We start from the raw sequence: 16775 nt of genomic DNA on the forward strand, positions 1-16775 counted from the left end.
CAGATGAGGTCTAGCATTGTCTTGCATTAGGAGGAACCCAGGGCCAACCGCACCAGCATATGGTCTTACAAGGGGTCTGAGGATCTCATCTCGGTACCTAATATCAGTCAGGCTACCTCTGGTGAGCACATGGAGGGCTGTGCGGCCACCCCAAAGAAATGCCACCCCCCCAAAGAAATGCCACCCCACACCATGACTGACCCACCGCCAAACCGGTCATGCTGGAGGATGTTGCAGGCAGCAGAACGTTCTCCACGGCGTGTCCAGACTCTGTCACGTCTGTCACGTGCTCAGTGTGAACCTGCTTTCATCTGTGAAGAGCAGTGTTCTCTGGCAAATGCCAAACGTCCTGCACGGTGTTGGGCTGTAAGCACAACCCCCAGCTGTGGACGTCGAGCCCTCATACCACCCTCATGGAGTCTGTTTCTGACCGTTTGAGCAGACACATGCACATTTGTGGCCTGCTGGAGGTAAATTTGCAGGGCTCTGGCAGTGCTCCTCCTGCTCCTCCTTGCACAAAGGTGGAGGTAGCGGTCCTGCTGCTGGGTTGTTGCCCTCCTACGGCCTCCTCCACATCTCCTGATGTACTGACCTGTCTCCTGGTAGTGCCTCCATGCTTTGGACACTACGCTGACAGACACAGCAAACCTTCTTGCCACAGCTCGCATTGATGTGTCATCCTGGATGAGCTGCACTACCTGAGCCACTTGTGTGGGTTGTAGACTCCGTGTCATGCTACCACTAGAGTGAAAGCACCGCCAGCATTCAAAAGTGACCAAAACATCAGCCAGGAAGCATAGGAACTGAGAAGTGGTCTGTGGTCACCACCTGCAGAACCATTCCTTTATTGGGGGTGTCTTGCTTAATTGCCTATAATTTCCACCAGTTGTCTATTCCATTTGCACAACAGCATGTGAAATGTATTGTTAATCAGTGTTGCTTCCTAAGTGGACAGTTTGCTTTCACAGAAGTGTGATTGACTTGGAGTTACATTGTGTTGTTTAAGTGTTCCCTCTATTTTTTGAGCAGTGTATATATATATATATACACACACACACAGTAACAGTCAAAGGTTTGGACACACCTATTCATTCAAGGTTTAAAAAAATATTTTTACTATTTTCTACATTGTAAAATAATAGTGAAGCCATCTAAACTATGAAGTAAGAGAAGACAATCCAACTTGACTATCGAGAGGAAGTAAAAGTCGTAACAAGGTCATGTTGTAACCCAAAAAAAAGAGTTAAACAAATCTAAATATATGTTATATTTGGTAAACGACCAAGTCAATATTATGTAAAGAACAGCTCAAATAAGCAAAGAGTGACGACAGTCCATCATTACTTTAAGACATGAAGGTCAGTCGATATAGAAAATACGGTTTCTTCAAGTGCAGTCGCAAAAACCATAAAGTGCTATGATGAAACTGTCTCTTATGAGGACCACCACAGGAAATGATGGCCCAGAGTTACCTCTGCTGCAGAAGATAAGTTAATTAGATTTAATAACTGTACCTCAGATTGCAGCCCAAATAAATGCTTCACAGAGTTCAAGACACATCAACATCAACTGTTCAGAGGACACTGCATGAATCAGGCCTTCATGGTTAAATTGCTGCAAAGAAACCATTACTAAAGGACACCAATAAGAAGAAGAGAATGTAATTGAAACACGGACAATGGACATTATTGGTTCCAACTGCCGTGTCTTTGTGAGAGACGCAGAGTAGGTGAACGGATGATCTCCGCATGTGTAGTTTCCACCGTGAGGCATGGAGAAGGAGGTGTGATGCTGTGTCTGTGCTATTTAGAATTCAAGGCACACTTAACCATCATGGCTACCACAGCATTCTGCAGCAATGTGCCATCCAATTTAATTTGTGCTTAGTGGAACTATCATTTGTTTTTCATCAGGACAATGATCCAACACAGCTCTAGGCTGTGTAAGGGATATTTGATCAAGGCAGAGGGTGATTGAGATGGTTTGGGAGGAGTTGGACTGCAGAGTGAAGGAAAAGCCACCAACAAGGGCTCAGCATATTTGGGAATTCCTTCAAGACGCTTGGAAAAGCATTCCAGGTGAAGCTGGTTGAGAGAATGCCAAGCGTGTGAAAAGCAGTCATAAAGGCAAAGGGTGGCTACTTTGAATAATCTAAAATATATTTAGATTTGTTTAACACTTTTTTGGTTACTACATGATTCCATATGTGTTATTTCATAGTTTTGATCTCTTCACTACGATGTAGAAAATAATACAAATTAAGAAAAAAACCTTGAATGAGTAAGTGTCCAAACTTTTGACTGGTATTGTACATATGAAAAATAAACATGAATATATCTCCATTAGATAAATATTCAACCCCCTGGCAGCGATTACAGATGTGAGTCTTTCTGGGTAAGTCTCTAAGAGCTTTTGCACACCTGGATTGTACAATATTTTCCCATTTATTATTTTCTTTACTTCTTCAAGGTCTGTCAAGTTGGTTGTTGATCATTGCTAGACAGCAGTTTTCAAGCCGATTTAAGTCAAAACTGTAACTAGGCCACTCAGGAACATTTAATGTTGTCTTGGTAAGCAACTCAGGTGTATATTTGGCCTTGTGTTTTAATTTATTGTCCTGCTAAAAGGTGAATTTATTTCCCAGTGTCTGTTGGAAAGCAGACTGAAGCAGGTTTTCCTCTGGGATTTTACCTATGCTTAGCCCTATTCCGTTTCTTTTTATCGTTAAAAGAAACTCCCTAGTTCTTGCTGATGACAAGCATACTCATAACATGATGCAGCCACCACCATGCTTGAAAATATTAAGAGTGGTACTCAGTGATGTGTGTTGGGTTTGCCCCAAACATAACACTTTGTATTCAGTACATAACATTTATTTCTTAGCCACATTTTTGGCAGTTTTACTTTAGTGCCTTATTGTAAACATGTTTTGGAATATTTTTATTATGTGCAAGCTTCCTTCTTTTCACTCTGTCAATTTGACTGGTATTGTTGAGTAACTACAAAGTTATTGATCCATCCTCAGTATTCTCTTATCACAGCCATTAAACTCTGTAACTGTTTAAAGTCACTTCATGGTGAAATCCCTGCGCCGCTTCCTAACTATTTGGCAACTGAGTTCGGAAGGATGCCTGCATCTTTTTTAGTGACGGGGTTTATTGATACACCATCCAAAGTGTAATTATTGACTTAAACCATGCTCAAAGGGATATTCCATTTTTACCCATCTACCAATAGGTGCTCTTCTTTGTGAGGGTTTGGAAAAACCTCCCTGGTATTTGTGGTTGAATCTGAGTTTGAAATGCATTGCTCGAATGAGGGACCTTACTGGTAATTGTATGTGTGATGTACAGAGACGATTTAGTCATTAACAAATCATGTTAAACACTATTATTGCACACAGGGTGAGTCCATGCAACTTATTATGTGACTGTTAAGCACATTTCTACTCCGAAACTTATTTAGGCTTGCCATTATAACAAAGGTTGTTGAATACATAGACTCAAGACATTTCGTTTTTAATTAATTTATCAAAGTAAAAAAAAAACATGATTCCAACAAACAAAAACACTCAAAAACACTCTTAGCCACTGACAATGTTACCTAGTATAAGTAAGTCATTCTGGTTAATGACCTTATTGATTATGCAAAATGGTGGGATTTTATTCTTCTAGGGACATGTCAGAATGGTTCATTCAATATCAGGTTATCTAGACAGGGTTTTTAATCCGTGCTGGTATATCAACTGATAATAATTCGTTACTTGGTCTGAAATATTTGATTTCTGTGAATGTGTCTTTACAGCACCTTGCCTTTGCATTCATCCAGTCCCAAAAATCATTGTTTTTGAGCACCATGATATTGACTTTTGTTTTACATCTCAAGAACGCATCACAAAGCAATCCACATAAATATGTTGTTTATCATAACCAAAGTACAGTCCACATTTAAATTAGCTGGATGCCTTTTATATAATGTGCATCAAGTCTATTGCTGATACACAATGAGTGTGTCCATTTCATTATGTATTTCAACATGCTGTTTGATTATAAAGGTCACACTTCACATCTTCATTATGATTACATATGTAGACCTGATATAGCCTAATTGTGTTACGTGTAATTGCACACACATTGACATTGAAATGCAGGTGTAATTGCATTGTTTAAAGGATACTTTATGTGAATCCTATCAATTTATCAACTTGATTATTAACATCAACTTGATAAAAAGGACTTGTCATTTCCAAATCAGAAAATATATATATAGCTATATCAAAATCAGTTTAGGCTTTAGATTGTGCATTCATTTCAAGACATGTTACCCATGGACTCCGATTCATGACTTGGTAACAAATACAACAAACGCAGAGGAACTGTCCAGATTGATTCAGTGCAGTTTCCCAAAGTTAGTTTGGCTTCCAGCTGAGACGGTATTTTATCCTGGATTTACCCATGCCCTGTCCGTGTGCCAAGTCATCCGACGCAGACGCAATTCTGCTTTTTGGTCCAATCATTTGCTCACTCTTAGGAATGTCACATCTCATTTTGGACATTCATAAAATATTTTTTCCTCAGCACGACCTTTGATGACCGGATGTATTTCTGTAAAAACATTTGGAATTGAAAGGAACAGTTTTTTTTAGGTTGAGATTTAATCAATGAATGCCACCCCAAACATTTTTCAAAGGCTATTATAACGTTCAAAAATTATTTGAGAGTTAGGCTATTTAAGGACGTGTTGTAACTTTTTTTTGCTAAATCAAGTAAATTTAAAAAGTGCAAGTTCCAAATAAACACATTTTATCATTATTTTCATGTTGGCAACACGCAGGTGTCCGTTCATTTGTCAATACGGGGTCCAATACTCCCGCCTCACGACTGCTGCTCCGCTAGTGTTCTCCGACGATGACAATCCAGCGGCATCTCCGCCTTTACATCGTGCACCCCCTCCCCTTCTCCTAGTCACACATTCTCACTGTAACTCCAACTGTAGATCACAGGTAATATAATCGTCGAAAAAAGGACCTTACGTCAAAGAAAAGGGAAGAAAGAAACAAGGCAAGCAATGCTATCTTCTGACAATATCTCATTCAGTTTGAGAGCGCAGCAGGATGAATTTAATCTTCTCAAGATTCTTGGCATACTTTTACTTCGGATTCCAAGTTATTCTACAGTTCTTCATCGACCCTTGTCACCTCCATCCCCAGCCGTGCCACATTCTGGCGCAGATAGGACACACCGTGCGCCTTGGTGCCCTTCTGCCCACCCGCCAGCCGGCCAGAGTGCAGGCTGCCTTGAACCGCGCCCTCACCGGTCTCGTTCAAACTGGGGACAACTTTCTACCTTACAACCTGAGCCTGGAAGTGGTTCCTCGAGAGCCGGCCAACGGAGATCCGGAGTCCCTTTTCAGGTGTGTTTGTCAGGCTATCGTTGTTCAGGGGGTCTCCGCTGTTCTCGCCTTCCCCCAGACCCAGGAAGAGATCGTACAAGTGGAATTTATGGCTTCTTTTTTGGAAATCCCTTTTATAAGCATCATTGAACACGGAGAGCCTCTGAAAACACAGGTAACACATTTACATTCAGTTATGTCACAGCTGAAGTAGTCTTTACAGTGTTTGTTTTCAGGTAAATGGTTTGTACCGCCGCAGTAAACTTAAGCTATTCAGATGCCTGTGCGTTATGGTGCGCCACTGTGGCCAAAAGTGTCACGCTGCTTTTTCCATAAACCCAATCGAAACCAAAGGGGGTGAATGTGCAGTTAACAGGGTTTTGTGGAGATAAAGCGTATATAAAACATTTGTGGACATATATTGTGAAAAGAGCACATGAATATAGTGGCAGTGTAGTCTTATGGCCACTCTTTTGCCTCTCCCAACTGTTGCCCTTTTCTATTTTTACCCCCAGTGTCCGGGTTTTGGTCCTTGTAATATTATGACATTTACCCTGCGAACCTGATATTTTGTTTTCAATGGATATTTTATTAAAAGGGTGCCATTTTTGACCTGATCACGTACAAGGTTTACCTCGGTAACACGCTGCGCGAGAGCGCACTGGTTGTTTCTCCAAAAATGATTTCCATCAGACTTTCCATTCGACCTGATCTATTAATTTCTCATTTAGCGGAATACATTGTCAATGTGTATGTTTGCTTTAGGGCCATAGTGTGGTGCTGCAACCTGGTCTCAGAGCATTTCATATTACTCTATACATAAATCCAAAACATCTAATTTAGTATGATATGTTAGGTTTTGTATGGTAGGCTATGTATTAATTTGTGGATGTCCATCACCCATTTCGTATGATATGTTACGAATTACAATTCGTATTAAACTGAACAAAAATATAAAGGCAACATGTTAAGTGTTGCTCCCTTGGTTCATGAGCTGAAAAAAAGATCCCAGAAATGTTCCATATGCACGAAAATGTTATTTCTCTCAAATTATGTTAGCAATTCTCCTTTGCCAAGATAATCCATCTACCTGACAGGTGTAGCATATCAAGAAGCTGATTAAACGGTATGATCATTACACAGTTGCACCTTGTGCTGGGGACAATAAAAGGCCAGCAATGTGATGTTTTGTCACACAACACAATGCCACAGATGTTTCAAGTTTTGAGGGAGTGTGTACTTGGCATGCTGACTCTAGGAATCTCCACCAGAGCTGTTGCCAGATAATTTAATGTTAATTTCTCTACCATAGGCCGCCTCCAATGTTGTTTTAGAGAAATTGTCAGTATGTCCAACCAGCCTCACGACCACAGACCGTGTGTAACCACGCCAGCCCAAGACCTCCACATTTGCCATTTTAACCTGCAGGATTGTCTGAGACCAGCCACCCGGACAGCTGATGAAACTGCTGGTTTGCACAACCAAATAGTTTTTTGCACAAATAGTCAGAAACCGTCTCAGGGAAGCTCATCTGCGTGCTCGTCATCCTCACCAGGGTCTTGACCTGATTGCAGTTTGGCGTCATAACCGACTATAGTGGGCAAATGCTCACCTTCGATGGCCACTGGCACGCTGGAGAAGAGTGCTGTTCATGGATGAATCCCAGTTTCAACTGTACCAGGTAGATAGCAGACAGCGTGTATGGCGTTGTGTGGGTGAGCGGCTTGCTGATGTCAACATTGTGAACAGAGTGCACCATGGTGGCGTTGGGGTTATGGTATGGGCAGGCATAAGCTACGGACAAGGAACACAATTCTATTTTATTGATGGAAATTTGAATGCACCGAGATAACGGGATGAGATCCTGAGACCAATTGTTGTTGTGCCATTCATCCGCCACCATCAGCTCATGTTTCAGCATGATAATGCACGGTCCCATGTCGCAAGGATCTGTACACAATTCCTGGAAGCTGAAAATGTCCCAGTTCTTCCATGGCCTGCATACTCACCAGACATGTCACCCATTGAGCATGTTTAGAATGTTCTGGATTGACGTGTACAACAGCGTGTTCCAGTTCCCGCCAATATCTAGCAACTTCGCACAGCCATTGAATAGGAGTGGGACAACATTCCACAGGCCACAATCAACAGGCTGATAAATTCTATGCAAAGAAGATGTGTCCCGCTGCATGGGGGTCACATAAGATACCGACTGGTTTTCTGATCCACGCCGCTACTTTTTTTTAAAGGCATCTGTGACCAACAGATGCTTATCTGTATTCCTAGTCATCCATAGATTAGGGCCTAATGAATTTATTTCAATTGACTGATTTCCTCATATGAACTGTAAATCAGTAACATCTTTGAAATTGTTGCGTTTATATTTTGCCAAACGTACTAGATATTACGAATATGCTAAACGTTTGTTACAAATTCTAGCTAGGTGGCTAGCTAACGTTAGTTTAAGGTTAGGGTTAGCTAAAAAGATTAAGGTTAGGGTTAAGGCCTTCACATGCTTCCCTGCCAAAACAATTCTTAAGAGTTTGTGCATATATTGTGACAACATTTTGAGATGTTTTTGTTTGTTCTGGACTTCGGTGAAGGTTTTTTACAGCTGTTCTGGCACACAACAGTTTTTCTAGAGGCAAACTTAAGTTCGGAGCCAAAGTCTCCGCCTCTGTCAGTAATTGGTCAGCAGTAGAGATTCTTCAATAAAGTCTTTGTTGTCATTCAACGAGAGATGACTGTAGCTCAGTTGGTAGAGCATGGTGCTTGTAACGCCAGGGTAGTGGGTTCGATCCCCGGGACCACCCATACGTAGAATGTATGCACACATGACTGTAAGTCGCTTTGGATAAAAGCGTCTGCTAAATGGCATATATTACTAATTTTCATTTTTTTTTTATTGAGAAATACTGCACCAAACAGCTTTATTAAAGTGTAAAATTGAGCGACTAAGATCTCCTCGGCAAAACGGCAAAATGAATGACAGATTTTTTCAGATATCTTAGATAAAGTCATACTTTTAGTAAGTGTATACTGGCTATGGCGTCTCAAAATGGACAACCAGTACCGTTTCTGCTTTTGTCTCGTTTTTCAAGCGAATGTCTTTTACGGAAGTATTTGAGCACACTCGTTCGGTTCGCCTAGCCGACTTCGGCCAGCCGACTTCGGCTAGCCGCCAGCTGAACTGAAGCATGCTGTTGCCTTTAGGGGAAGGGTTAGCTGACATGCTAAGCAGTTGCAAAATAGCTAAAAAGTAGTTAGTAGTTGAAAAATGATTGATTTGACCTATCTGAGCCTTCTTGGTGACATGGAATGAGCTACAGCTAATCAGTATATTATTGAATCACAAGAGGCATCATCCTGAGTTCATATTATTTGTGCCTTTCAGTTGTCATGTTCTTTACATTATTACCTATGACAATGACTGCTTTACACACACACACACACACACACACACACACACACACACACACACACACACACACACACACACACACACACTTCCATCTGTATATTAGATAACGTCAGTGACTTTAGAGCGATGTGAAGCAACGTGACTTTCATGGTAAATTAGCTCTGCAATGATTTCCCTCAAAATTATGCAGATCGGTAACTTCCATAGGGACCATGACATTGCTCATTCACCTTGTTGGTAATGGACAAGGCCGTGTACTTGAGAGCATTTCACCATCTTTCATTCAAAATGTCTCTCAAAAGACGTATGATTTCACAGTGTCATTGGATTTGGTATTGCTATTTCCCTTGGCATGCAAGGGAGGCGACGTGAACATCTTAAAAAACATAGCCAGCTGGAAGATTCCTTTTGAGCACTGCAGGCTCGGTACACTTGGGGAGAGCTGTGCCTAAAATCAGAGAGAGCGAGTGAGAGAGAGGTGGGAAGTGCAGTCACAGTATCCGTACGCCGATTGAAAACTTGTACTCTTGTCTCATTTTGTATTCCACGGCCCCTTTCCATTTTGCCATCAAAACCAAGATCACAACTATGGCTAATGGGGCATCCTACAGTATTACAACCTCCATCCCTGTCATGGCTTTCAGAGAGAGGCCTGCAGTTTGATCAGCACTACATGAGACGACAGGGGTTTGCCTGGGCACTGGCCGTTCTTTCTGACCTTTCAGGTCAGCTATTACCCTGCCTGTCATGCTATGCTGGGTCTAATGCACCTGTCCCAGGTTTAGGAGACTGGATTAGTCATAGTCACAGTTTCACAGCACCAGCTGAGCCACCCCAGTCAAGCAGCCTGCCTTAGTATGATGTGTCAGAGTGCTCACTTTGGCAGTTTCAGCTGGAGTCTCTAGCTGTGGTTCTCCCTGTGGTTGTTCTCTCACTCTGTCTGTCTGTCTCTCTCATTTGTCTCAGGGCACATCCCTTTACTTACTGGCAATAATCTGAAAGAGCTGGACAGCTGTGTACGCATATGGGCAGTAGGTGTCCTCCATCCTGTGTCTTCATATCAATGCAGATAAAGGAGAGGTGGGAAAGCCGCTTTAGGTTCTCGAAAAAAACACCTTTAGCTGTATGTCTCCGTGACTTGTCCGTTTGTGTTTGTCAGTTAGTCTTTCTAAGATGTGCAGTGTGTTTTAAGTCTTCTGTTGATGTGGTTGTAGGCCACGTGATTGTGTGCACTTGTCTTTCAGCTGTTGATGCGCCTGTCCTGACATGTGCATAGTTACTACGTCAGTGTGTCTGTGAACTATTGAACTTGGCAGACCTGTCCAGTTTCAGACGGCTTACAACACAAGGTACTTTAACAAATTAAAAGGGGGGGGGGGGGAGGAAATCGCACACTGTAAATCTTAGGGTGGGCAGGAAAAAGTGCATACATTTGTCTTGTTTAATGTCTGCCCATTAAAATGGCTTTGGAGGGTTCCTTAACTGACTGTGAAATTATCACTGGGCAGAATGGGGAAAGAGATGGGAGGCAAACACACCACCCACCTGGACTGTTTTGTACCAAGCCACTTGACTTCCTCAGTTACACCTCATTATGCTATGATCCGCAGCAGATGAAACCTGTCAGAATTATTCATGACAACAATTTCACGATGCCATGACACACAGCAGTGGACAGTCATGGTTAACCAACGAGCCAACCTCCCAGTAAATCACTGCATGTTCAGGAATTTGCCATGAACTGCCATTAATATTATCGCTGGAGTCATGTTCTGTTAATGAAAGTCCTACGTGTGGGGTTATATGAGGTCCTGATGAATCCCCTTGCTTCACTGGGATCTAAAAGGAAAGGAATAAGTAATGTAATGTCGGGTTTATGACATGGCCTTTTGATGTCTTACTCTGCTTCCAAACCGACTTTGAGAAAAGGAACGATCCCTGTGGAAGGATGTAATGTATTCAATGTCTACACGTCAGTTTTATGTAGGTCATATACTGCGTTCAGTGTTTTATACAATGTGGTGTTTCACACAATATAAAGGCGACACAAATAGCCTTTTCATCCTGTGAAAAGTGGGATTGTGGCATATGGGAATGGCATCACATGCATGGGGCAGAGCTGAGATGGAAATCTCACAAACACAATGAAGTCCCTTTCCCTAGCCTTCTTCAGTCTGCCAATCAGTCTAAAAGCTCTCATTGGTCTGCACTATGGCGCATGTTGTGTAACCCCCCCCTCCAAAAAAAATTAATGAACATGAGTAACAGAGAAGGCTTGTAGAACACAATGCCTTAGAAAATGGGGGATTGGCCTTCTTCAAGCTCCTTTGAGATGCATATTAGTGCCTAGAGCCGAGTCTACTTTAGATCAGACACTGAGATAGAACTACGGGCTCTGGGAGGGGAATGAGCTGAAAGATGGTCCCTGCTGTTCTGGTGAAGTGTTTGCTTTAACAAGCATGGTGAGGTCTTGCAAACTGAGGTTGTCATATTTTGCTTTCCCGGGCGAGTTCGCCGACTGCACTTGTAATGCAATTGTGTGTATAAAAGAACAGATCATCACTTAAGATGTGAGAGGCAGCCTATTTTGAAGCTTTGACAGTTGAATCGATATCAAACCCCTGTAATCTGTTTTGAAAATTTGCTGTTGTTTGAGTGTGTTTATTAGTAGTGGTATTTCTTATGGCAAGCATATATGATTGTGGATGCTCTTGACTAGAGCTAAACCCCTAATTATTTGCTCAATGAAAATGGTCGCAGTGAGTGTGACAGGCAATTAACGTTGCCAGTTTTATATGTTGGTAATAAATGATTTGGTAATACTGCATAGTGATTACGCTAATACACCCACACAGTAGGTACCAAGTCCTTCTTTTAAGATTAAAATACCAAGCTGTGATGTACCGCTAATGCAAACAGCCTTAAAAGTAATCAAACCATGTTCTCATTTGAGAACTCTCTAGATAGTAACTTTCATGGTGCCTTTTTGCTGCTTCATTCGGGCCAAGTGGATTGATTCTCAGAAATATTCTGCAATTTTCTTGATAATGCTAGAATCTGATTGAATGTTATTTCTCAGTGGTACAGCGCTGGGCTTTTTTCTCAGTAGGTCATTACATTTAATGAATCATCTGTCCCAGAGAAATGTTTACAGATACGTTTGCGGAAACATGCATATTGGAGAGAAATGGATTTGGCTTGAGGGTTAAAATAGATCTCTTGCTCCAACCCAACATTAGAGGGAAAAGGCACAACTTTCAGAGAGGTTAACTTTCCTCCTTATGCAACTTACTTGAGTATAACATTTAATTAGGATTATCTTGAGTGAGATTCTCGACTGCTTTGTTAAATAGGGGGAAAAGTACGGGTGTGAAAGCTATTTTTTGTCAATGTGTTTCTTTACTACCCAATCCGAGCTTTGCTGTCAGCAGCAGAAGCTCGGCTTGCAGTGGTCGAAGTTAAGGCAGGCCCAGTGCATTAGCGGGAAAAGGTCTGAGTCAGTAGACTCCTGAGCACCAAAGATAGAGGCCTGCCTTTCATACTGCAGGTCCAGTTTACTGCTCAAGGGACAAAAGGCAGGGAGCGCAACGATTAAAACTCCCCCTCCCCAAGACTATTCCACTTGCAGAACTAGACATGAGTCATCATAGGCGATTTGATGCTCTAATGCCTAGCAAGGGTTATTAAAGAGAAGGGACCTGGTTTGACACCCCAGATTCTTCTATTCATCTTCAGAGGCGCATTGTTATTTCAGGCAGAATCTGAACTTTGACCTATTTCTGTTTGATTTTTGCCTCACCAATAAGATAAGTTGCTGATAGTACTAAGAGGCTGAACAGACCCTAGATGGGTGTTGGCAAACATGAGAAATGGGATTCAGAATATGCTGACATATACTGTAGCTTCATCTCCCTTTCCCCCAGGAGTAAGCACATAAATACACATACGGTTCCTCATAGAAATCTTTATATGTTTCACTTATATCTCTCTTTTCTCTCTCTTTGTCATGCAAACATAGATTCACCTTAATTGCAGACTGTTACTCCACTCAGAGGTGACCATTGCAGCCCTGTCCAAACAGCTCCAATCTGCTTCACCTAGCTGTGCAGGGAGAGGTGTGAAATACCTGGGGGAGATAACTGGTAATTGCTCACAGGTGGGGGAGAGTGATAGGCAGTGTTAGGATCTGGCTAAATACAAGGTTACAGACCCAGGGGAGACTGGCTGGGAAAATCAGTTTGCTGCTGGAAGAGGTGTTTGAGGGGCCAAGAAGGGCACTTGTCCTTTGCTTCAAATGGAGACCCCCATTACCCCAGGGCAGTAATGGGGACATTGCCCGGCAAAGGGTCCTATACTTTAGATGAGATGTCAAACTGAGAAGCGTGATCTCTGATAATCTCATGACATGTGTTGGCATCATGGTGAACTTGCTATCTACAGAAGTCGGAAGTTTACATACACTTAGGTTGGAGTCATTATGACTAATTTTTCAACCACTCCACCAGTTTCTTGTTAACAAACTATAGTTTTGGCAAGTCCGTTAGGACATCTACTTGGTGCATGACACAAGTAATTTTTCCAACAATTGTTTACAGACAGATTATTTCACTTATAACTCAATGTGTTTCAATTCCAGTGGGTCAGAAGTTTACATACATTAAGTTGACTGTGCCTTTAAACAGCTTGGAAAGTTCCAGAAAATGATGTCATGGCTTTAAAAGCGTCTGATAGGCTAATTTACATAATTTGAGTCAATTGGAGGTGTACCTGTGGATGTATTTCAAGGCCTACCTTCAAAGTCAGTGCCTCTTTGATTGACATAATGGGAAAATCAAAAGAATTCAGCTAAGACCTCAGAATAAGAATTGTAGACCTCTACGAGTCTGGTTCATCCTTAGGAGCAATTTCCAAACACCTGAAGGTACCATGTTCATCTGTACAAACAATAGTAGGCAAGTATATACACAATGGGACCACGCAGCCGTCATAACGCTCAGGAAGGAGATGCGTTCTGTCTACTAGAGAAGAATGTACTTTGGTGTGAAAGTGAGAATCGAACAACAGCAAAGGACCTTGTGAAGATGCTGGAGGAAACGAGTACAAAAGTATCTATATCCACAGTAAAACAAGTCGTATATCGACATAACATGAAAGGCCGCTCAGCAAGGAAGAAGCCATCGCTCCAAAACCGCCATAAAAAAGCCAGACTACGGTTTGCAACTGCACATTTTTGGAGAAATGTCCTGATGAAACAAAAATGGAACTGTTTGGCCATAATGACCATCGTTATGTTTGGAGGAAAAAGGGGGAGGCTTGCAAGCCGAAGAACACCATCCAACCATGAAGCACAGGAGTGGCAGCATCATGTTGTGGGGGTGCTTTGCTGCAGGAGGGACACGTGCACTTCACAAAATAGATGGCATCACGAGAAAGAACAATTATGTGGATATATTGAAGCAACATCTCAAGACATCAGTCAGGAAGAGCTTGGTCGCAAATGGGTCTTCCAAATAGACAATGACCCCAAGCATACTTCCAAAGTTGTGGCAAAATGGCTTAAGGACAACAAAGTCAAGGTATTGGAGTGGCCATCACAAAGCCCTGACCTCAGTCCTATAGAACATTTGTGGGCAGAACTGAAAAAGTGTGTGCAAGCAAGGAGGCCTACAAACCTAACTCAGTTACACCAGCTCTGTCAGGAGGAATGTGCCAAAATTCACCCAACTTATTGTGGGAAGCTTGTGGAAGGCTACCCAAAACATTTGACCCAAGTTAAACTATTTAAAGGCAATGCTACCAAATACTTATTGAGTTTATGTAAACTTCTGACCCACTGGGAATGTGATGAAAGAAATAAAAGCTGAAATAAATCATTTTCTCTATAAATTGGTGATCCTAACTGACCTAAGAGGGAATTTTGACTAGGATTAAATGTCAGGAATTTTAAAAAACAACTGAATTTACACCTTAGACAAATACATTTATAATTCCGACTCCAAATGTTTGTGTCGTTTCTTGTGTGTTCTAATGGAACTGTGTCCAAATATATTTTATATATGTCATCCTGATTTCCGGACCTTTTTTGGATTATCATTATATTCATCATTATATCCCAGGTCTGACAGAACCTGTGCAGATGATCTAGGTCCTGCTGTAACTCCTCCTTAGTGGGAGACAGCAGCACCAGGTCATCTGCGTACAGCAGATGCTTAATTTCAGTATTGTGTAGGGTGAGACCAGGTTCTGCAGATTATTCCGTTTTGGCAAATGTAGATGTTAAAAAATATTGGATTTGTTGAGCAGCCCTGTTTCACTCCACGTCCCTGAGAGAAGTCTGTTTGTTTGTTGCCAATTTTAACCGCACATTTGTTTTTATTGTACATTGATTTAATAACATCATCTATTAGTTTATAAAAAAAGACCTTCGTGCCAAATTTTTTGTGGTCCTTCTGTAGCTCAGTTGGTAGAGCATGGCGCTTGTAACGCCAGGGTAGTGGGTTCGATTCCCGGGACCACCCATACGTAGAATGTATGCACACATGACTGTAAGTCGCTTTGGATAAAAGCGTCTGCTAAATGGCATATATTATTATATTATATTATATAAATTGAATCAAATGCTTTCCTGAAGTCTATGAAACATGATCTCTTTACTATTATTCTGACATTTCACATTCTTAAAATAAAGTGGTGATCCTAACTGACCTCAAACAGGGAATGTTTCTGGGATTAAATGTCAGAAATTGTGAAAAACTGAGTTTAAATGTACTCGGCTAAAGTGTATGTAAAGCTCCGACTTCAACTGTATATTCCCCCACAAATTTGATGCGTGCTGGTGGGTGCTACATATTGGTGACGAATGGATTGAGTTATCTCCACATCAGTCAGTTTATGAAAAGCCCTGTGTGAAATGCAATAATACATTGTAATCTTCAAGGAAGGCACAACTTCCATTGGATTCGCTAAGTCTATTAGAAGATCCTTTGAAACAATTTGTAGAAATGACAGTTAGTAACTCAAAAATGCTGCACGCACAAAACAAATATTAGACAGCAAGGCTCTTGATCCAGGATTGGATTCTCTGCTGTTACCAAGCAAAGCTTGATTTTGGAAGAAGCTAACCCCTTAGCTAGCTACATATTGAATTTGAATGTAATTTATTTTGGGTAAAAGAAATATACAACAAGATGTACAATGTTGACCTAGAGGATATCACTTAAAAGTATTCATTAAAAAAGCTTGTTTCCAAAGTGGTCCTCGATATTATTGATTAAAAGGCAAGACAAAATCACAAACAACCATATATACATTCATTTATATTGACGTCCTAAAAAGTGTCTCTCTTCACTGCACTTTACCCTAACCTTAAAAATCAACCATATTAATTCCGACCTTTAAAAAACGATCTATTCGTTGCATCATACCTATCATTCAAATATATACACCTGACCAGCGGTAGGGGGCACAAGGGGCAGTGGAGGGGTTTCTATTACTTAGACATCCTTGTCTGAATGAAAACCTTTGCCTGCTTTTTAAAGCTATTTCATAGACAAATGTCTGTATAGAGAAACGTGCTCCTCGCAATACTGTTTACGCTTGGGATTTTACAAGACATAACACCAGCTCTAGTTTATATGGTTTTTCATATAACCTGGGGAACAATCATTTAAGATGTCAAACATATGATTAAGTTGAAGTTGGTCAACTCTGGACTCCAAAGGTAACAAGCCCACCTCCCAGAATTCCTGTACCCCTATGTGGGACCTAGGGGGGGCCATAAAGCATATACCTGATAACATTATTTTGCATGACCTGCATTCTAATTGTCTGCTTTTTTGATAGCCTACTATACCAAGCAGAGCAGGCATAATCAAAATTACACTGAATCAAGGTTGAGACAAGCAGTTTTCTTCATTTTGATGTTAAAATATCAATTTGTTCCCCATTTTATAAAGAATTTTAG

The 16775-nt window shown here is 41.3% G+C and overlaps 1 protein-coding gene across 3 annotated transcripts in view; it reads left to right on the forward strand.

Annotated features, from left to right (window-relative positions):
* The first annotated feature begins 4870 nt into the window (after window positions 1–4870).
* The window catches only part of grin3bb (glutamate receptor, ionotropic, N-methyl-D-aspartate 3Bb), a 108005-nt gene continuing 96100 nt past the window's right edge, over window positions 4871–16775 (forward strand). For all 3 annotated transcript variants that reach the window (XR_006832106.1, XM_046301366.1, XM_046301367.1), the window contains exon 1: window positions 4871–5566. Coding sequence is in view for 2 of the 3 variants with exons in the window: in XM_046301366.1 (XP_046157322.1) it covers window positions 5114–5566 (453 nt within the window). In the remaining variant the exon portion in view is untranslated. The remainder of the gene's footprint in view (window positions 5567–16775) is intronic.

This window comes from Oncorhynchus gorbuscha, linkage group LG15 (genome assembly GCF_021184085.1).
Source record: "Oncorhynchus gorbuscha isolate QuinsamMale2020 ecotype Even-year linkage group LG15, OgorEven_v1.0, whole genome shotgun sequence".
NCBI lineage: Eukaryota > Metazoa > Chordata > Actinopteri > Salmoniformes > Salmonidae > Oncorhynchus > Oncorhynchus gorbuscha.